Here is a 22640-nt window from a genome sequence, read left to right on the forward strand (position 1 = left end):
AATGGTACACGATCATAATTCCTAAAATTTATTTTTAATTTAGTTAATACAATTATAAAAATTTTTGTAATTTAATTTTTATTCAAGATCATGTCAAACTTTGTATTTTCATTTTTCAATATTATTATCGGAGGGAACTCATTTATTCCCTTCGTCCATCGTCTTTATCAAACCTTTAAAGATACATAAGAAATGTGTATAATGATAATAAACGAAATTATAGATATTGATTTTTGTCATGAGGAATAATAAAGAAAATGTTTAATTCAATTTCTAAAATATAAATAATAATAATAATAATAACGAGTAATACAATTTTTAACCTTTAATATAATTCATTTCTTACACGATACCATTTGAGTTTTATTTATTACAAAAAGAAAACGAAAAAAAAAAAAAAGAAGAAGAAGAAAAAGAAAAAGAAGGCAAATAGATAAAATAATGAGCACCACTGATATAAATAATATCTGTGTGAATACAATCATGCATTGGTACACATACACATGTACATACACATACGTACATACACATATGTCCATACACACACAAATATACGTAGATATTTAAAATAGAAATAGTTTTAGAGAATGGACAAGGGAGTTTTTCTCGAAAGGAAAATGAGGTGGATAAGGAACGAAACGAAAATTTTTGTCCGTCGAGTAAATAATACGAGCCCTATGAAGGGCGGAGCACTGAAAAAACTATCCCTTAGGGCACTCCGCCCATCTAAACACGAACTTGTCCGAGCAAAAGAGGTAAAAAGAAAGAAGATCGTAAGAGATCTACGATCTCTTTCTCTTTCTCTCTCTCTCTCTTTCTCTCTCTCTCTCCCTCTCTTTTTCTCTCTCTCTTTCTCTCTCTTTCACCTCAACGTAAATTTTACTCTCCAAGAAAATCCCCTCTTTCGAAATCATCTCAACGAAAATTGTCTTCCCTCGTTATTAATATTTATCGATGTTCTTTCGAATATTTATCTATAACGTTTAACGTCTAACGCACACACACACACACACACACACACACACACACACACATGCAGATACCATAAGCCACCGATTTTTATCAATTCGAACGAGAAATCCTTATAAAGTGTATCGCATTCGTTCAAAACGTCAAATAACTTAGTTCGTTCTCAAACAAATAATCATAAATCGATTCTAATCATCCAATGGTTCTATCAAAATAACGTATTGATTTTCAATCGATATACTATTTATCCCTATGATCTTAATTCTTTTTTCACGTTAAAAGATTCATTGAAAAGAATAATAATTATTAATGTCGAACCTTTAAATGTAAAAAAGCTTTTCTTCTTTTCTTTTTTCATCTTTTTTTTTTTTTTTTTTTTTTCCTAAAAATTAGAAAATAATTCCACGCGAAAGTGACAGAGAAATTTTCTATTTTTATTATTGAAAACTTACTTCTTAAATACATAGATAAGAAGGATTCTTAATCGAAATACATTCATTCGGAGTAAATTAATATTTTTTGAAACGTTAAACATATTTTCTTTCATGATCAGAAAATAATCCTGTACAAAATTGTCAATCTTCAATATTATACATTGACAAATATATAGTATATATTTTTCAATCTTATTTAAAAAAAAAAAAAAAAAAAAAAAAAGAAAAAAAAAGAAAAGAAAAAAAATTATAATTGAAACTAAATCCAAGATTGAAAAAACGTTGAAAAAATTAAACACAAATTAAAAGTGAAATTGAACAAACGAATGTTCAAAATGTCCAATGAAATAAATTAAATCTCTTTAATGGATATAAAACTTTCAAAAATTACCCCGTTGTGTGTTCCATTAGGAATTTACGTTCTAATAAATTGAAAACACATGATTTTATATTATGTTATCAATCATCCGAAAAATAAAGAAGGAGGGTGATGAAGAGAAAGAGAGGGAGAGAGAGAGAGAGAGAGAGAGAGAGAGAGAGAGACTTATCTCTCTCTCTCTCTCTCTCTCTAAGTCTTTAAATAATTCATTCAACTAACTCAGGGAGAATCGAAGATCGTTTTCGGGATCAGATGCAAATCAGATTCATTAGCGTTAAGCTAGATGGGGATGGAAAACGTGCTCGGTGATGTGATCCTACCGCGTAAACATACACACACACACACACGCGCGCGCGCACACATACATACACAAATACGTTGTCAAGGGATACGTCGTTGTATTCCGTTTGGTATTTGCGAGGGTAGTTATTGCGCGGTTACACCAACCCCTCATGACACTCGTCTCTTTCCTAAATGCATTTGCACTTTGTCCTGACGATCCTGACGATCCTGACATTTTGAATCTAACATAATTTCAGTATTTGAATAATAATATTCTACGAAAGTACTAAAATATTTTCTAATAATATTGGCAATAATTTTCTTTCATCTTTCCTTTTTTTCTTTTATCATTTTTATACAATATTCATTTTATACACACATACATATATATATATATATATATATAATATGTATTATATCATACGTACCTATACTCATATTTATAAATAAATAAATATATATATATATATATAAATATATAAGTATACGATATAATAAAAAATATTGAATAAATAATACAAAATATATGAAAATATTTATCGTGAAAATATTTTGAGGAGATAAATGAACTCTTTTGAATGATTGAAATCATTAAGCGTATAATATAAATAAATTGAAATGAATATCCGGGAAATAGATATAAAGCGAAACGATTGAAAATGATCAAGGAATATCAAGAAATGACATTCGATAGAATGAGAGAGGGTGAGAGAAACATTTCGACAAAGAGGCGTGTTGCCAACGTAGCTTTTCCCTAGGGTTAGAGTATGAGAGCGCGAAGATATACCCCTTGGGATTACAGGGATTACACGGAGATTGAATCATTTCCCACCCACTCCCGTGACGATACCTAAACGTGTCTCCGCCAAGCTGTCCCTTAATCATCGTGTCTTTAGCAGAGGTCGTTATCGCGTTTCCGATTCGAAATTATCCTTCGAAATTCGATGTACCTATTAACTATTTAAAAGAGAAATCCCTATCAGACTAAATATCATTTCGTTTTTCTTTTTTTTCTTTTCTTCTCTTTCTTTTTTTTTTCTTTCTAGGAAATAAAAAAAAAAATTAAGATTATATCTTTTTTTTTTGCTACTCTCATTTAATTTTTCATTTACATTGATCTCAGTACTTTGCGCGATATAAAATAACCTTTAGTATAATAATTTTGTCGAGACGATGAAACATTTATGTGATACTTCTTTTTTATTTTTTTTCTTTCTTTTTTTTTTTTTTTTTTTTTTATTTTATATTATCAAAAATCAAAATGTGTAAAATATTGTTCGTAATTTTTCTTTTTTTTGTTTTTTATTTACGCTTTAAGAAAAATTCATTTCAAAAAGTGCGATCGACATACGAACGAAAGATTTTAACAAAATTATAAATTTCGTGTTACCTACGTTTTGCGCTTGGTAAAATATTAAAAAAAAAAAAAGAGAAAAAAAAAGAAAAATTATTGTAATAAATTCTACGTTTATATTTTACTTTGAGAGAAAAATTCGTCTCGGATAATTTCATTGACGGCATAAACGGCATAAAATTAATAAACTTTTACATTTATATTTCCCGTGTGTTTTATCTATTAAAGTATTAACAAATATATATATATATATACTCTATTCTGTTATGACGTTTAATTTAAAAAAAAAAAAAGAAGTTCTTTTAAAAAAATATCGATCGGCATTTAAACAAAAACTTAAATATTCGTCGTAACATTAAGGAAAGTTTCGTCGTAAATAATCGAGTCAATTATGCGAAAGGCACGTAATGAAAGCGATGTCGTACAAAACCAGCTAAAAACAAACTCCAAAAGATTCGTTTGGCAACCCCCTAATCAAGTCCCGTTTAATAAAAGCAGGGTAGTCGGTTCTGCACCCTCGACGCAGAAGCGAGCCCTGCTAATCTGACTTTGATTAAACTTTTAGCGACACCTAAAAGGGTGCTACCCGATAGATACGCCTATCTATATATGTATGCTTTCGGGATAACTAACGTGTAAGTCGATTTTTATTACGGAACTGCGCATACATTACGTTATCTCAGCCGACACGCTTGATAATAGAATCATCGACGCCTAAGGATTACGCTAATAAAGCTTTCAAAAGCTTGAAAAATTTGTTTCTTATTTAAATAAAAAAAAAAAAAAAAAAAAAAGAAAAAAAAACCAATGAAAGCTAAACATACATAATATGTATTTAAAGTATGAAATAGATTTGACGAGGCAACAAAATTATATCAATTCTATTCCTTATCTTCCAATCTTATCATATTGTTTCGTAAAGTTTAATATCGTTCCAAACATTATGAAAATGTATAATCAGAATGAATAATTGAAATTTTTGTTAAATTGTATTTCTATTATACTTTTCTTCTTCTATTTTTTTTTCTTTTTTTTTTTTTTTTTTTTTTTTTATCAAATCGATAGATCAACCTGGATATTTAATATAAGGATGAACTTTATTACCTATCTAGCAGTGTCCTCTCCTAAATGTAGCATAATATAAACAGTCAGTCTTCTGGACGATGTACTTTGAGAACAGATGTCGCTGTACTCGTGTTCTAATCGATAATGCAGATTACGGATTTTTACTCAACTGCACCAAACTGTTTTACCTACAGTAGATAAATAGAAAAAATTAAATTGTTGTCTTTCGTTAGCGACCGTATGCGATCTTACCGACATATATGAATAAAATGTAAACTACAAATGTAAAAAAGGAAATTACTATTGTATAAGCTTGTGTAGATTATACCTATGCGTTATCTAATAATCGTATGTGTGTACTAAATACAAAAATCAAATTTTTGTATTTAGTAAAGACAAACAATGCATCTGACTTTACATTTTTTTCGTTTCTAATTAAAATTATAAAAATAGTTAAAACGTATTTGAACTGACATTAGCTCGATATTAATTCCGATGAAATATATAATGTATAAAATATAATATCTAAAGAATATTAAATTCAACAGGCCAATGTTAATTTTATTCTTTTATAATATCACTACTACTGTTATTTCAAATTCCAAAAGAATTTCAAGAAATATCTAAATCTTTAATCATAGAGAAAAGGAACTAGTCTTTTCTTAATTAAAATCTAATACTTTTCATGTTTATTATTGTGTTTACTTATTATTATTTTTTACGTTTACAATGCACAACTACCAGGAGATTAAAATTTTCAAATATCATAATTTTATATTAAAATTATTTTAAATTTCTCGCGCGTTACCGTCTTTATAATGTTCAAACGAATATACTATCATTTAAAGTTAATTAATTATATTCCTTGTATCCTATATATCGTTTAAATAATTATAAAAGCATTGAAAGTATTAATTTTATTTTATCTTGCGCTGAAAAAGCGCGACAGAACTTATGTATGAATTAATTGTTCTCTAAAAAAAAAATTACTTTTCCATACGATCTATTTAAACAACAATAAAGTTTTTACAAAAATTCGAAAAAAAAAAAAAAAAAAAAAACTGAGAGTTCGTAAATTGTATTTAAAATATATGATATTATTAAAAAATTACAATATTTATTATATATCCTGAAGTAAATTAATTACAAATAATGAAACGGTTGAATCTTATTAATTGTGAAAAATGTATGATAGATTACACAATTGTACTAATAGTTAATAAACGAAATATAATAAAATAATTAAACTTATGTTAAATTTTTAAGGAAGATACGACGTGTATTCTACGAGGCATTGCGAAAGATCATTTCGTTGAAAGACATCGGCCTTGATCTGATACCACTTTTATTATTTTTATTTCAGAAATAATGAATGACTTTAAATAGCATGGTCATTATTATCAATCGTTATATTATGAATTTGTATTGAATTTATTTATTAATGTGTACGCGTTAACACACGCACAGGCACACGCGCACAAATGCCTCTAAATACGACGGCAATATATTGTAATTTGTGATATTAATTTAAAATTTTTTTTATATATATATATATATATATATATATTTTTTTTTTTTTTATATACTTAATTATAAACATATTAAAATACTTAATATGAAATATTTCACTTATCTATTGCTTTAATTATAACAATGTCTACCATCGGACGCATTCCAAACTGTCTGAATGGTATATAACATATATGGTATATACACAGGCAATAATGTATATTATCAATATATGATTATATAATCCGAAATAAAAAGAAAAATTAATGTTTCCTACGTTTATCACGATCGTCACGACGTTGATCTCGATCTTCTTTACGTTTTGTTGTTGTACTTGTTGAACTAGTAGCATGTTTAGCTTGTTTCAAGAATTGATCCAAACCGAAAGGATCTTCCTCATCTTTTTCAAATTGTACTGGTCCAGATCGTGTAGTTGATCTATCGGTACCACTGAACTCTTTATCCGGTACAAATCTACAAAAAAAAAAAAAAAAAAGAAAAAAAAAAGAAAAACATATTATTTTGAATATATAAAATATAAATAATAAACACAAGATATAAAAGAAATAAATTAACCTATTTGTTTTAACAAGTTTCTCCAAATCATCTCCATAATTATCTTTATCAATATTTTTACTTGGCCGATAGATATGAGATGCAATAGAGTTTGCATCTTTCCATGGTTTATCGTAAACATTGTACTCATCATCATGACCATAACCACTGTCCATTCCTTTACTAGTATTAAACAAACGTTGATCAAATTGTGCTTCTCCAGAAGTAGGAATGCTTTTCGCTGGTAAACCAAGTGCAATTTGTTCACTGATATCACGTTCACGTTCTCGTTGTAAACGAGATCTTTTGTCTGGTGCAGCACGTGCCAAATTTCGATCTCTTGCACGATCCTTATGTCGTTCTTGTCTTAGCTGATCTCTTTCACGTGATTCTTCGGCTTTATCTGTAATATTACAAAAAATAATATATATTTCCTATTGAAATATAATAAAAATATTTATAACAATTCTTATTTGTATTTTTTTTTTTTATTTTTCTTTTTCTTTCTTTTTTTTCTTCTCTTTTTTTCTTATCTCAAATATTTATAATAATTTTCTTATCCATCTATAAATAAAGAACAAACCTAATGCAGCACTGGACTTCAATCCAGCACGTTCTTCTCTAGCCTTTTGTGCTAACTGTCTCAAATGATCCTCCTTCTTCTCTTTTTCCTTCTGAGCTAACTTTTTCTCTAACTGAGCTCTCATTTCAACTGCTTCACGAGCTTTCCTATCAGCAATATATAATGCCTCTGCCAATTTCGCAAAATTTTCATTCAAATGAACTTGTTGCAATCCACGACCATCTGCAGCGAGACGTTTATCGAGAGGAATTGTATAACCCTAATATAAAATATCATTATTTTTAATAATTATTAAAATATTCTATACTGTGGAACAATTTGATACCTTAGCATTTTTCCAATTACTGATACAAGGCGGTATTTTCCATTCCTTCTGTTCTTTCACCGTAACTTTTCTTGTTGGAGAATGCATGACAGGTGCTGGAGGAGAAGGAGGTCCTCGTGGAATTTTTTTATTAATTCTGTATAAAAAAAAATATATATATATATATATATATATATATATATATATGTAATTAATAATATAAATAAGATATAATTTATAAATAATTACTTGAATTTTGGTGGCTCCAATGGATCTATCTGTGCTTCTACCATTCTAATAACTCTTTGTTTGGCGCCTGAATTAAATGATTGTCCTTGCTGAGAAGGAGTATATCGAATATACTGAGCTGGTGCTTGTTTTTCCGCACATCTGACAGGCATTGCAGCGGCAATTTTTGATCTAGTAATTTTTTCTAAAGCTTTCTTAGTTTTTTCTGTAATCTCATCGATTTCCTCATCAGCTGGACGTTGTAATGTAGGATCTTCCTCGCTTGTTATTTCAGATGGTAATAAATCACTGAGTTTACTATAAACTATTTTATCTTTAGAATGACCCTGTCTAGCTATAACATCGTATTTAACTTTTCCTTGTGCATCTAATTGAACTGCAAGTGCATTGCTAGTCGTTTCTTTCCCTTTCATTCCCATTCCCAAAGGATATTGAGCGACATGAATTTCTGGAAAGGAACCACCATCTCCAAAATCCTATCAAAAATTATCCATAAAGTTCATTTAATGTAAACAATATAAATACTATATATTGTTAAATAGAAAAATTAACAATAATTCAACCTCTGCATTGCGTGGAACCCATCCTTTACGTTGTCCATAAGGTGGTGCTGTAATAACAGCCTTAACCAAGGCAGAGACTGGTCTTTGACGTAATTTTTGTTCACGAGCTTCATCTTCCCTATCCCAAACAACTTGACTGGGTGTTGGCAATAAACTAAATAGAAATATATTAATTTATTAACCTTAAATAAATACTTCCTCGAATTAATCTTTCTAAAAGTATTATCAATATAAATTTTGATAAGGTTAAGCGCCATTATCATAAATAATTGTAACTATCTATTCTTTTAAAACTTATATAATTAATATTAATGCATTATTATTTGATATTATAAATTTACCTTGTCAAAGACATTTTTGTAAATATATATTAGGAAATAATACAGAATAATTCACGAATATACGAAATAACCCAACCACAATCAATTCATGTATCGAATGATCAATGCTACCAGCGCCAACGCGTCAGAAGTAGGAACTAATAAAACTTTGAAAAGAATAAAATTTTTTAAAAAAGAAAAAAAGAAAGAAAATTACATCAAATATTAAATATAATAAAATATACGAAATAATTATTAAAATCTAATCAAATAGTATTCTGTTTCGTATCAATTATATATAGATATTATTAATGAATTTATTAAATTCATATTAAGAATGGAATATGTTATGGAAATAAAATATGATCGTTTTAAATTTCGCGCATTTTTTAAGGCGCCAAATAAAATAATAATCAATAATTTCATTAATCGGATGAAAAAGCAACAGAACTACTTTTTGATAGGAAAATTTTAATAAAATGATTGCTCCATTAGTACATAATTTATTTATCAACACGTATTTTCCATAAATATATCATATATCAATATTCATTATATATATAATGAATATATATATATATATATATATATATATATATATATCCTTTTTTCCTACATATAATAATATACTCTTACAGTACACTGTTAATGTATGAGAGTGTGTATGCGTGTATATATATAATCTCCATATACTTTTCAATATATTATTTTTTTGTACCAATTTGAGTTGCATTTATAAACTCACAATGCGCTTTCGTATATACTCTCTCTCTCTCTCTCTCTCTCTCTCTCTCTCTCTCTCTCTCTCTCTTTCTTTCTTTCTTTCTCTCTCTCTCTTTTAATTTCATTTATTTTTGCAGATTGTCTACATTTCACAGGTTTTTATACAAATATTCGTATCGTTTGTATCGAGGTCGTATTTGTATAAAAGAAAAAAAAAAGGGAAGAAAAACAATAAAATAAAAAAATTACACATCGATCAAAATAAAACCGTAGTTGATATGTACGGATATGTTTTCGGAACGTTTATTCGTTATTTATAAGAACAATACAATTTTTATATTGTACAGATTGATAAGGTTAAACAAAATGACAAATCTACGATGTATCTTTAATGAAAGATAATCTGCAAAAATAGATCTACGAACTAGCATATATGTATATAGATATACATATATACATATATTCACATATAAGCAATACAATGATGTTTATTTATGTAATAAATATTATTAATAAATGGAGAACGCACTGCCATAATGTTATATAACCTAAAATTTTGCAAAGTCAATCGAACATAATTTTAAAATGAAAAAAAAATTAATTATCCTGTTTCCCAACTTAGAATTCTAATTCATAAGCGCATAATCATTCATATTGAGATCTGTTTTCAAACGCATTTCTCATATTATATATGTTTCGCTTGCAATACCATTACATATATAAATATACATATATACGTACACATGTATATATACATATACATATATATATATATATATATATATATATATATACGTATGTATATCTATAAATAATTAGCTATGACATTTTTTGTAAGTACATATGATGCCATAATATATATATACATATGTATATATATATATATATATGCCTAAGTATGTCTTTTTCTTTTTTCAAATAATAACCTACGACTCTCGACCAGCAAGAGTGAATTCATTTTCGTTTATGTGTTCGCATTTTTTAGACTATTTTCTGTTAGATCTTTGTTTATTTCTTTCTTTCTTTCTTTCTTTCTTTCTTTCTTTCTTTCTTTCTTTCTTTCTTTCTTTCTTTCTTTTTTTCTGAATAGATTATAGGAGCAACATGCGTGTAAATGTGCAACAGCAGTTCGTGGCTTTTTTTTTCTTTTTCTTTTTTCTCTTTTTTTTTTACTAAAGGATCAGATACAGTCGCTTTTTTATTTATTATTATAATTATTATGTTATTATGTTTTCTTTCATTTTTTTTTTTTGCCGTTTACATCTTTTTTTTCTTTTTTCTTTTTTTTTTTTTCCTGTGAGATTACACTAATGAAAAGGGAGAAGGCAGTGCAAGCGTTGAATACTACGGTAATTACCGCGAAGTCAACTTCGAGTTTAATTACTTCACAAACTCGTGAAAGAAACTTTTCTGCCAGCAGAGATAAATCACGTATAAAGCGTAGATAACATCATTGTTTTCAGGTTTTGTTTTTCTTTGTTCTTTTTTTTTCTTTTTGTCTTCTTTTTTTTTTTTTTTTTTTATATCCTTCTTTTTCTCTTTTTCGATATTTGTTAAAGGAGAGCGTTAAAGAAAATGATGATGATTATCGTAATAACTGAATTCCCTCGATAAAAATCTAATCAAACATTAGTTTCTCTTTTTTCTTATAGTAATGTTAATTGTAAAGTTAATAAACAAATGAAAAACAATAACATTATTAATAGAATGAGTGAACGGGGATAGTAACAGAATTATTAAAGGATCTATTTGTGATATAAAAAAAAAAAAAAAAAGAAAAAAAGAAAAGAAAAAGTAAAGAAAAAAAAAAGCAGAAAAAGAAAGGGGGTGAGAAAAAATTAAATCTTCGAGCGTTTTGTTATCGTTGAATACAACGACTTATTACATACACAACATTCATTAAAGACGATTGACATCTGCGACTGCTCTTATTTCATTTAATCTTAATTACGGATCTAACGATACAACACTATCTAATTGTAAGACTATGTATCAATCACAGCGACACATAACTTGTGAATGTGTATGCATGTATATGTATGTGTATATATGCATGTATATATGTATATATGTATGTATATATGATATATGTATGTATGTATGTATGTATATATGATGTATGTATGTATGTATGTATGTATATATGTATGTATATTACATGTTTGTATGTATATATCTATATTATAGTCAAAGTTACATATTCAACATTCAAACATTATTTTTTTCATCATTGTTACGTATTCTTTTCTTCAATACAGATAATATTCCGATCGTTAATATTATAGTTCTACATTGCAGCACTGTATGTCGTCATGTATATATATAATAATATGCTGTTTTATATATATATATATATCAATCACTAATTGTACAGTTAGGACTTGTGCGCAGAGCACAAAAGCAATCACATTCAAAATATTCGAGCTACGTTTCTTGAAAACTATTCTAAAGAAAAGCGAAGTTTTCATCTTACTTTCAACATTAACTTATATCATTATAATATCATTTGTCAAATTCAAGTTAGAGTTTCTCTTTCTTTCTCTCTCTTTCAAATGCAAAAATCGAAGGATAATTTTGTAAGATTTTATCAAGATTCAACTTTATAAAATTATCCTTCTCATTGCCATATTAAACTATTATATTATCTATGTACTTAACATTGATTATTATCAAGTATGTACTGTTAATTCATGAGATATCTCTTGAACAAAAATAAAATTAAATTATATATTTACTTAAATATTACAAACTCAAATGTTATTCAATCTTGCGTATAATTCTTTTAAAGTATATTTTTTTTTTATATTTGATTGATTTTTATAGTATATCGTTGACTTTTTCTTAAGTAAATATATACTTCAATAACTGTGTACGTTTTTACACAAATATAAGTATGTATCCACTAATAATTTAACAAGAATAAGATATAAGAATTGTTTTGTTGGAAAATTCAATATATAAGTTTTGGAATCATTAAAAGCATTCAAAAAAAAAAAAAAAGAAAAAAGAAGAAACCTCTTTTTTTGTAAAAATGAATTCTATAAAGATATCATCTTTTATCTAAGAACATTTTCTAATATAGATTATATCTTATTTACACTATGATTTAGTTAGTTTTAATATATAATTAAGGTACAATTAACTATATATATATATATGTATGTATGTATATAATTCTATTTAACATTGACTTCACAGGAGTAGTTACGCATTTTTTATTGTATTCTTTGAGAAGAATTTCTTCTTATAGAAATACCTGTACTTTTGTGCGCGCCATTTTTTCACATTCTTTAAAGTAACTTTTTATAACACTTATATAAACTCTTATATTCGTAATTATTAATTTCTAATACAATAACAAGGATGTGCATGTTATATGACAGTTAGCGAGATCATATATTTATATATATAATGTTCTGATACTTCCTAAAAATATTAAAAAAAAAAAAAAAGAAAAAAAAAAGAAAAAAAAAAGAAAGAAAGTAGAGAAAAATACATTACATTTGTTAATTAAGTGCAATGTTGAGTCAAAAATTTGTTTATCCAACTTATATATGCTATGTATGTTACTATTATATTTACTACTATTAGAATTTACTTATTCACAGCTATGGCTTTTTTAAAATAGTATATTGACTACAGGCATTGACTTATGTATTTTTTGAAGTAGAAAAATTTTTTTTTCTCAAAATCATTTCAATAATATAAAGTTGTTATGAGGAATAATATTGTTAATTTGAATATTATTTGATCTATCTCTTTTGCAAAAATATACTATTGTTTAATTAAAATATGTGATAAAGTTTCTTTCAATAATTTGCCTTGGTTATAATGATGTTTAGTCAGAATTTTTCAATATCATTGAAAATTTCTATTCACGGCACTATATTAATTAATCTCTTTTTTTTTCCTTTTTTTTTTTTAATATGTCACTAGAATTGTCTTTTTTCTTTCAAGGCATTATGTAAAAAAATATATCGAGTCTAATTACAAAAAGATTAACAAAAATTTTATAATTGCATGTCTTGTCTATTCCAATTTGGAAATATGAAAGAAATAAAATCTTTTTATATAAATAATTTACATTTTCTTTTTTTTATGATATAGTACATGCTTGCAGTAACATTTACCGTAATATTGTCATATAATTATCATTATTTTATATTTGTATTTGATTAAGCATATCCTTATAAATTATCCAATATCTTATTATTAATTTTCGACTAAATTAATCTACCATATTTATTTATCAGCCTACATGCAAAAGTAATATTGCATCTAATTGAGATTAAATATTTACTTATTTTTTAATGAACGATTGTTCGTACCAAAATTTTTTAAAATAAGTTAAACGTGTAATAACTCAGAAGAAAATAAAATTTTCAAATATAACTTAATCCACACAATAGTATGGATGAATATTAATTAACGTTACATTAGAAAAAGATGTTTTCTTTTTCTTATACATAATAACAATCTAAAGCTTATTCAATATTCAACAGACGTTATGTTTATCTGTTGCACATAAAGAATGCTTTTATACTAATAGTTTTAACGAATATACTATTATAGTAATGACAATGACTACTTGCTGATCACATGCAAATCTTATATTAAGCATTATATATATATCAACCTTAATTAATAATTTATTGTCCATATAAGAACATCCCTAATTGTATTTATTGTCTGTTCACACAGTATTGTCGGTTATTATTATTATTATATTCATTTCTTAATTTAACACTAAGCGTTGTCTGGATACTAAGGAAGATCATTATTGTCAAATGTTTTCTATTATTATCAGCAAATTCCTTCATTCAGATTATTATCGAATGAAAAATATTATAAAATAGGAAGCTTCTGCTGTTACTATAAAAAGTTTATTGTAATGACATTATTCAAAATTTGTCAATGATTGTAAGAAGTATGTAAATTGAAAAAAAAAAAAAAAAAATTACAAATTATAATCAAGTTATATAGCAACCAACAATACTATCATTTTTCTTTGGTTTTTTTCTTTTTTTTTTTGTTTATATACTTAGAAAAAATCTAAGTCTCATAATTCATTATGCTCTACTTTCAATAAATAATATATCATAAAGTATATTCGTTTAAAAACTATTTTCTTTATGGTGCAGATCAAAAAAGTGCTGGGTGCAAATTATTGTCCCTAGAATTCAGTCAACATTATTCTTATCCTAATACTAAACAACTGCATAAAATGTATATACGATTTGAAAAGCTGAGTATACGTATTTAACTATTTTTTTTTTTTTTCCTAATTATTATCTTCACAAGTATATTTCAATAGTTGTGTTATACACAACATTATAGAAACATATATATGATGTTATTAGTATTGTTAATGCATCATACATATAATGTGATTCCAACTGGGAAGAAAACTCTGGAATAAAATTTATAACAAGTACCTACTGTTTTAAAAATTTGTTTCTTTAAACAATTGTAAGAAAAATTCTGACTCTCTCCCACCCATTTCTTTCTCTTTAATATATTTCAGAGAAATAAATATGATTAATAAATTTATGATTTAAGATTTAATGCAAGTTTCGCTGTTATGAATATTTGTTATATATATAATACATTTAACATTATATATAATAATTTTTTTAAATAAATAAATATATAAAAAAATTCTGAATATATAAATTCAAATGAAATCCCTTCTTTTATATCTTCTATGCATGTCTGATAAAACGAATGTATAAAAAATTTTGAAGATATCTTGCTTAATATGAAATCTAAATTATATATGATATTACTGCATATTTGATAAATATCTACGAGTATGTACATATATATGCTTTCATAGATTCCTCGTTGATATCTCATTGTCACACGAAACGTCCATTCGTATCAATTAAATCTTAAACTCATTTAATATTATGCCTTTTTTAATTTTTTTAATTTTTTTAATTTTTTTTTTTTTTTTTTTTCCTTTTTTTTTAATACTATGCTGCATTTTATGCAATTATACGATAGATACTCTACTTGCATTGTGTGTTAACCATTAAAAATACTTTTATATAAAAGTACAGTTTTTTTTCTTTTTCTTTTTTTCTTTTATGTCACACACACACACACACATACACACACACACGCACACACATACACACACAGGTAGTCATTATCAATTTTTTCCAATCTTTCTTCTTTAATAATCGATTACGTTTGTCAATCTTCGTTGAAAAGAATGATCATTGACAATGTTTTAATAAAAAAAAAAAAAAAAAAAAAAAATAAACAAATAAAAAAAAAATAACAAAAATATATGTATATGTATATATATAAATATACATATACAAAAAAAGAAAAAATATTTAAAAAAAATAGAAGAAAAATATCAAATAAATATTGACGTCCCTTTAAAAGCGCGCGCGCTCGGGCGCGCACGCGCGCACACACGCGCATTCTATAAAGGATTGATTTTGACCACTTGGTGGTCTATAATACACCTGGCACGTTAAAAGTTGGTGATAGCGTTAAAAAATCTTTTTAGGCGCATTAGATGCGCGAATATATTTTTAATTTTCTTCATTAATCTTACTAATCTCATTTCTCAATACCAAAGGTACATTTTTACGCATCGATTAAACTTTTATATATCATATTGATTTTTTTTTTCTTTTTTTTTTTTTTTTTTCTAAAAAAATGGCAACGCGTTTTACTCTCATTATCTGAACTTCAACTTTATGGGAGAAGGGTCAATCGCATTCACGCAATAAGCTTAATATAGTTTCACTATACGAGAAAATCTATAAACACTACTATGTTTCCAATTATTTCATTTTTCTTCGCACTAATTGAAATGTTTGCTTTTTTTTTCCTTTTTCTTTTTTTTTTTCTTTTTTTTTTCGTTTTTTTTTCTTTGTAATCTAAAATTGCCATTTCTTTCTTTTCTTTCTCTCTCTCTCTCTCTCTCTCTCTCTCTCTCTCTCTCTCTCTCTCTCTCTCTCTCTCTTAAACGACACTCTAGTTTCGAGGAACACTCTTCCCCATTCTCAAAATCATAGTCTTCTCATCATCATCATCATCATTATTATCATTATCATTATCATTATAATTATCATCATCATCGTCATCATCATCATCATCATCACTAGCATCCAATTAAATCAGACGTATTCATTTGCACAATTCTAATTTCTATTTCCCATAACTTTTATACCCCCCTTAAATTACGGACAATATCTCGTATAACAATCTTAAAACGTCTGTAAAAAATGGATACACTGTGACTCCACAAAGAGAGAAATCTACAAATTGAACAGGATTTTTTTTATTAAAACATAGTCCACAATTCCTTCAATATTATAGTTTATGAAAATATCCTGTAGGAAAGAAGCTCGAAAACGATTGTCGTATAGGTTTTACGTTAATGCTTCGAAACATAAAAAAAAAAAAAAAAAAAAAAAAGAAAAAAAAAAAAGCAGCAGTATTCTAATCTTGATATAACGTGTAAAATATATTCACTTTGAATTTTTGTAAATCCTTTTTAGGCGTATGATTTAATTAAAAAAAAAAAAAAAAAAAAAAAAAAAAACGACGTCCCGTAATTTTTTTTTTCTCTCCAGAATTAATTAACGTTAAAATATTAACGACCATATATTAATTAGAAAGGGGTCGTTAAAATTTGCAGAAAATATTTGTTTACAATTCAAACTCCGGGTATATAAATATTTTTTTTTCTTTTTTTTTTTTCCCCCCCCCCATGATTATTGTCTCATTATTATCTTGCTATTCCAAGATATATATTTAATATTTCTCCATTTGTTTTTCCTGAACTGTTTTAAAGGACCTATATTATAAGATACGTTCTTCCAAAAGAAATACCTTCCCTTTTTCGAATAATATTTCAATTATGTCTGAAAGAAGTGCTTTCATTATAGCTCGTCCTTTTCAGAATACTTCGCCATTTCATTTCGAATCCATGGGACGTATTTTGGTACATAGGCATAAACACCCGGTAACTTAGGCCGGGCACAATCTATACCCCAACTTACAATTCCACCCACGAACCATTTCTCTTTGTCATCTTTGTCTTGACATAACAGAGGCCCTCCAGAATCGCCCTTCAATCAAATATACATGTTTTTATTCTATTTCAATTACATAAACAAAATATACTCCTTAGATTGTAATGCATGTACAATAAAAAAGCTTTTGCTTTGAAACAATCGATTGACTTTTATGCGAAAGGAAGAAGAAGAAAAAAAAAGAAAAAGAAAAGAAAGAAAAAGAAACGAATTGATTTCTTTATTTGTTTGTATGTTTCTTTTTTTTTTTTTTCTTTTTTTATTTACCTGACAAGCATCCTTCCCACCATCTGGATAACCAGCGCATATCATACCGTCTGTTACATTCAATTCCTTGTAAGCCAACCACATATTACAAACCTGTCTGTTTAAAACAGGAACTTGTACCTCATTTACAGCCGGTTCGTATTCAGCTTCTATAATTAATCATCTTATCATTCCGAAGTTTATTCAGAAATAGAGATTTTTTTTTTTAATATCATTCTATAATATATATATATATATATATATCGATTCAATTCAATTTTGTGTATTTACCAAAGCATTCAATCTTATTTACTCGATTATTCGCTACGAGAAACACTTTGCATTTTTAAAGCCTCCTCTCGATCGATTTACTTTTTCTAGTGAACGATAGAAATTGATTCGTTAAAGTACTTACCCTGTGTGTCGTTCTTCTTACCCCAACCAATTACTGTGCACAGTGTCGCAGGAGCAAGATTGGTTGTAGCATTAGGTAGGCATACTGGTCTCAAATGTTCATGAAATTGAACACGTTTTTCGAGCTGACAATAATACAAATATAAAATCATTATTATTTTTAATGATTCGATATAAATTAAAAAAAAAAATGTAAATTTAATATAAATAAAAATTCGAAATATACCTGACACAAAGCAACGTCGTTATCATGAACGACACCTAAACTATAATCAGGATGACGAATAACCCTTTTGATCTTTAATTTCTGACCAAGATATGTATGACTGTGTCTTCTGGTAATACCCAATTGAATTGTCCAACCGGATACATCCGAAAGACTGTAAATATTTTTTCTTTTTTTTTTCACAAATTTTTAATTACAAGTCAATCGTCGATACGATTATGACGTTTGGATTAGAAAAATAGTCTCCTCTTACTTTCCGACGCAATGTGATGCCGTTAAAACCCATTGATCGGAAATGAGTACACCAGCGCAATAAAAAATTTGTTCGGGTCCACCCAAAAGCGCTGCTAAAAAGGGCCAATCACCTGGTGAAGCTTCTACGCCACCGACGATTCTTGTTTTAACATTTGAATTACCATAAAGCGGAAATCTCCTTCCACATGCTGAAAAGCATAACATTTTTCTTTACAAGGCAGACCATTATTTTTTTGTATATCTCGTCGAAATAATTCTCATTGAAAGGAAAAAAAAAAAAAAAAAGGTCGCGATAAATATACTTTGAAATTCACCGTATTCGGAACAAGTGAGTTTTACTGTCGGATAATCCTCATCCTCTTTTACACACGCTTGAAATTTTTTCAATAAACTTCGCTTTGGTGTTAATCTCCGATACTGATTCGATTCATTGAAGGCTTGAATCATAGTCAAGTTACCATCTTTGTTAGAAAAATCCGATGAAAGAGCGACACTAAAAAAAAAGAAAAAAAATATCAAATAAATTAATATTTACAAGTGTAATGTTGTAAAAGTTATGATAAATTGTAATCATAAAAATCTATTATTTAATAAAATTTCGACGATTAGTAAATTCGTTGAAGCCCAATTGATAAAATTTTAAATGATAAGAAAAGAAGAAGAAAAAAAATAAATAATTCGGTCATGTAACATTATTTTCATGAGGCATAATAAAAGTTAATTATATTGGTATATAATAAATTATATTTATAAAAATTATCATTTATATAATAAAAATTGATAATTAGCAAGTACGTTAAAGCCCCTAAATTGATTTGTTTTACATGATTTAAAAAAAAAAAAAAAAAAAAAGAAAAGAAAAAAAATAAAAAAAAGGAAAAAGGAAAGAGAGAAAAAGATCAAGTAAATAATTCAACCTTGTCAGCTTTATCATGACATATATAGTAATATAAAAATATTTCTTATAATGGGGCGAGAGAAAGAGATAGAAAGCGAGAGAGAGAGAAAGAGAGAGTAGCGAGGTGTGGAAAAACATTGATATAGAGAGAATGAAAGGTCAATAAGTCTTACGTGTAGCCTAGAAGGGAACAAATAGCTTGGGCGGTGACGTGCATCTTTGGTGGTATACAAGCTGGCATAAATTTACCCATTTCTGCGTGATAAACTTCAAGAAGTCCTTTACCAATGTCACCATTTTTTTGGCTCAGTTTTACTAACAACAACAAAAAATATTTATATATATATATATATATATATATATATATATATATATATATATAGAAAGAGAGGGAAAGAAAAAAGAAACATTCATGATATTTTAATTAAAAATTTTAAACGTGTAAACGTTCGAAATGTTTTTTCTTTCGTCCTTATAAGATTAAAAATAAAAAAGAAATAAAAAAGAAATAAAAGTAAATACATAAATAAATAAATAAATAAATAAATAAGAAAACGAAATAATCTTACAGCAATAACGTTCGTCCTGTCCCCAAGGACAATCCATGACTCCATCGCAAATATGACTAGCTGACATGCATCTCCTTTCGCCGCAATGTAAAGTAGCCTTTGATTGAGTACTCTTCGACAGAGTAAATTTCCTTTTATCTCCTTTGTTACTATTATTAAACTTTGACAAGGAAACGGAACCACACTCGCCGCATCCGATCTCGTCACTATGATCGGCGCAATCCAGATGACCGTCGCATCGCCAATCAACTGGTATACATCGGTTGTCGTCGCATTGAAAACCACTGGTGCATACTGTAAACATACAAGTGGAATACTAAAAAAAAAAGAAAAAAGAAAAAAAAAGAAAAAGAAAGAAAAGAAAAAACTACAATAAAAAAAAAAAAAAAAAAAAAGAACACGCGCTAATCCATTAAAGTACAGATTTTATATGCTCTGTGAAAAAAAAAAAAAACAAAACACACGATGAATTTCGTTTTTAAAAATGTTAAGAAATAAAAAGAGAGAGAGAGAGAGAGAGAGAGAGAGAGAGAGAGAGAGAGAATATATATATATATATATATGCATATAGTATTCATCGATTTTTAATGTCGATCACGTTCACGCAAAACATTCCATTAATCTTTGAAATTTTTTTTATTTAATTCAATTTTATTTAATTCACTTCTGTCTTTTTCCCTTTTATTTTATTTCACTTTATTGCATTTTATTTGATAATATCAAAAATCCTCTCCTCTCTGTCCCGAAAAAAAAAAAAACAAGAAGGAAACAAAAATATTAACAAAATGATCTCGCATAGACTTATATTTCGTAAATCATAACGATCTAATTAGTTGAATTATTGCCATGAGTAGATTTGCATATTCACTGAAGGGGTTTTGGGAATGGGATTTTAGGAGCTAGTGGGGGAATAATAATGGAAACAGAGCAAAACCACCAATTCTAACTGCGGTAACGTTGCCTAGCAAATATAATCCACTGTGCGATAGTTTAATATGAATTTAAAATCTATCTTCTTGTGCTATAATAGCTATATACTCCAACTGTAACGTATTTCTATATATTATTTGTGTACAAGGTAACAACATGTGTTTGCTAAAGCCATCATGCATATACTTTCATGTATGTATGTATGTATGTATGTATGTATATATATATGTATGTATGTATGTATGTATGTATGTACTTTTGCAAATACGGCTATGAGAGTTTAATGGAAATATTCTCTATATCGATATTATTTTCGTAAAAAAACATAGATTTTTAATGAAGTCGTTTATAATTACAGTTTTTCTTTCTTTTTTTTTTTTTTTTTGTTTTTTTAATTTCTTTTCATAATTTTTTTTCTTTTTTTTTTCTTTTTCTTTTTATTATTATCGAAAAGCAGTCGTCGTTTTCATCCTCCTTGAAAAAAAAATTATTAAATAAATAAGAAAATAAAGAATAAAAAAGAGTAGGATCGAGATTGCGTTAGAAATTAATAAAAGAGAGAGAGAGAGAGAGAGAGAGAGAGAGAGAAAATGTTGATCAAACGAAGATGGAAAGGAGATAAGCGAAGAAAGAGAAGGCAAGGATTAATTGCAAAGAGGGAGGTGAAGAGAGAGAAAGAGAGAGAGAGTGAGAAAGAGAGATAAAAAGAGAGAGAGTGTGTGTATACATTGAAATTACTGAAACTCCTCTGATAGGCAAACTCCAATAGTCCTGGCACACTTTAAAGCCTTAATTAAGCGTAGACGCAAATGACTCGATTTATCGTTGCGATTCGATCTAGAACACCGATCGGCCGATTATTCGACGCGAAAGACCATCCTGCTATTCTCGATCAATACCTGCCCTCTCAATCTCGCCAATGTTTGCTTTAGCAATTGCAACTCGTGCAGCACTATTCGAATGTTCCTCATCGTTTCATATTTTCTACCTATTTCAACACCTAAGAATAAAGGACTAATGGATTTTATAAATATTTATCAAATAGGTACTTTATATTTGTCTACTTATTTTATGTATTATTAATTTATATAAACTGTCTTTAATTTATATATCTCTAGATCGTGTAAAATGTAAAAAAAAAAATATATATATATATATATATATATTTTAAGTAAAATTGATGTATATTGGATGCATAATATGAGATTTAGTTTCAATATAAATTCTCTTCAGAAGCTTAGAGATACTCTAGAAAGTAATTACGAAACGTTACCCGTTGTCCATTTATACTAAGGAAAATGTAATCTCAGTTGGTATCGGTTTTGTTTGTGGTGAGCAAGTACACGCTATAGCGAAGCAATTTTGGTCCCTACGAAAGTGTTACCAAGTAGAATTCATTAAACAGTTACAAGCCGTGGTTTTAAGATGAAAACGTTGTATAAGCGTTATTGATCTCGTTCGGCACACCTGTTGCATTAACTACGTTAAGTATGCGTACGAATTCTATACGTTATCTTTTTATACTAAAAATATATGTACGTTAATTCAAAAAGATACGTGAACTTTCAACGAATTTCAATTATATCAAATAAGAATATTCCTTTTAAACGATAAATTTTAATTCAAGTTCGGATTAAGGTTCATATGATTTTTAAGCAACGTAAATGTATAAAGATTTGTAATTTTTCAGATCGTATATTATAGTATTGAACAATTTGTTAAATTTCGTTTCGTTGAAAAATAATTAAATAAT

At 27.2% G+C, this 22640-nt stretch overlaps 2 protein-coding genes across 17 annotated transcripts in view; both read right to left on the reverse strand.

Annotated features, from left to right (window-relative positions):
- Window positions 1–5580: 5580 nt before the first annotated feature.
- Window positions 5581–8707, reverse strand: LOC124421608 (puff-specific protein Bx42). The gene is made up of 7 exons (XM_046956986.1): window positions 8588–8707; window positions 8247–8400; window positions 7684–8159; window positions 7456–7591; window positions 7131–7389; window positions 6569–6950; window positions 5581–6466 (listed from the first exon to the last, which is right to left on the reverse strand). The coding sequence occupies exons 1-7, from the start codon at window positions 8599–8601 to the stop codon at window positions 6256–6258; spliced, it is 1632 nt and encodes a 543-aa protein (XP_046812942.1). The 5' UTR covers window positions 8602–8707; the 3' UTR covers window positions 5581–6255.
- A 2435-nt stretch (window positions 8708–11142) lies between these two features.
- LOC124424171 overlaps window positions 11143–22640 on the reverse strand; it is a 50006-nt gene continuing 38508 nt past the window's right edge. For 15 of the 16 annotated variants that reach the window (XM_046962887.1, XM_046962852.1, XM_046962974.1 and 12 more), the window contains 8 exons: window positions 19958–20251; window positions 19562–19703; window positions 18805–18983; window positions 18489–18678; window positions 18236–18404; window positions 18011–18134; window positions 17617–17765; window positions 11143–17385 (listed from right to left, as the gene is read on the reverse strand). In XM_046962887.1, coding sequence (XP_046818843.1) covers window positions 17197–17385; window positions 17617–17765; window positions 18011–18134; window positions 18236–18404; window positions 18489–18678; window positions 18805–18983; window positions 19562–19703; window positions 19958–20251 — 1436 coding nt within the window. In that variant the 3' untranslated portion in view covers window positions 11143–17196. The remainder of the gene's footprint in view (window positions 17386–17616; window positions 17766–18010; window positions 18135–18235; window positions 18405–18488; window positions 18679–18804; window positions 18984–19561; window positions 19704–19957; window positions 20252–22640) is intronic. The other variant, XM_046962896.1, reaches the window with a different exon arrangement.

The sequence above is a fragment of the Vespa crabro genome, chromosome 1, assembly GCF_910589235.1.
Source record: "Vespa crabro chromosome 1, iyVesCrab1.2, whole genome shotgun sequence".
In the NCBI taxonomy this organism is placed as follows: Eukaryota; Metazoa; Arthropoda; class Insecta; order Hymenoptera; family Vespidae; genus Vespa; species Vespa crabro.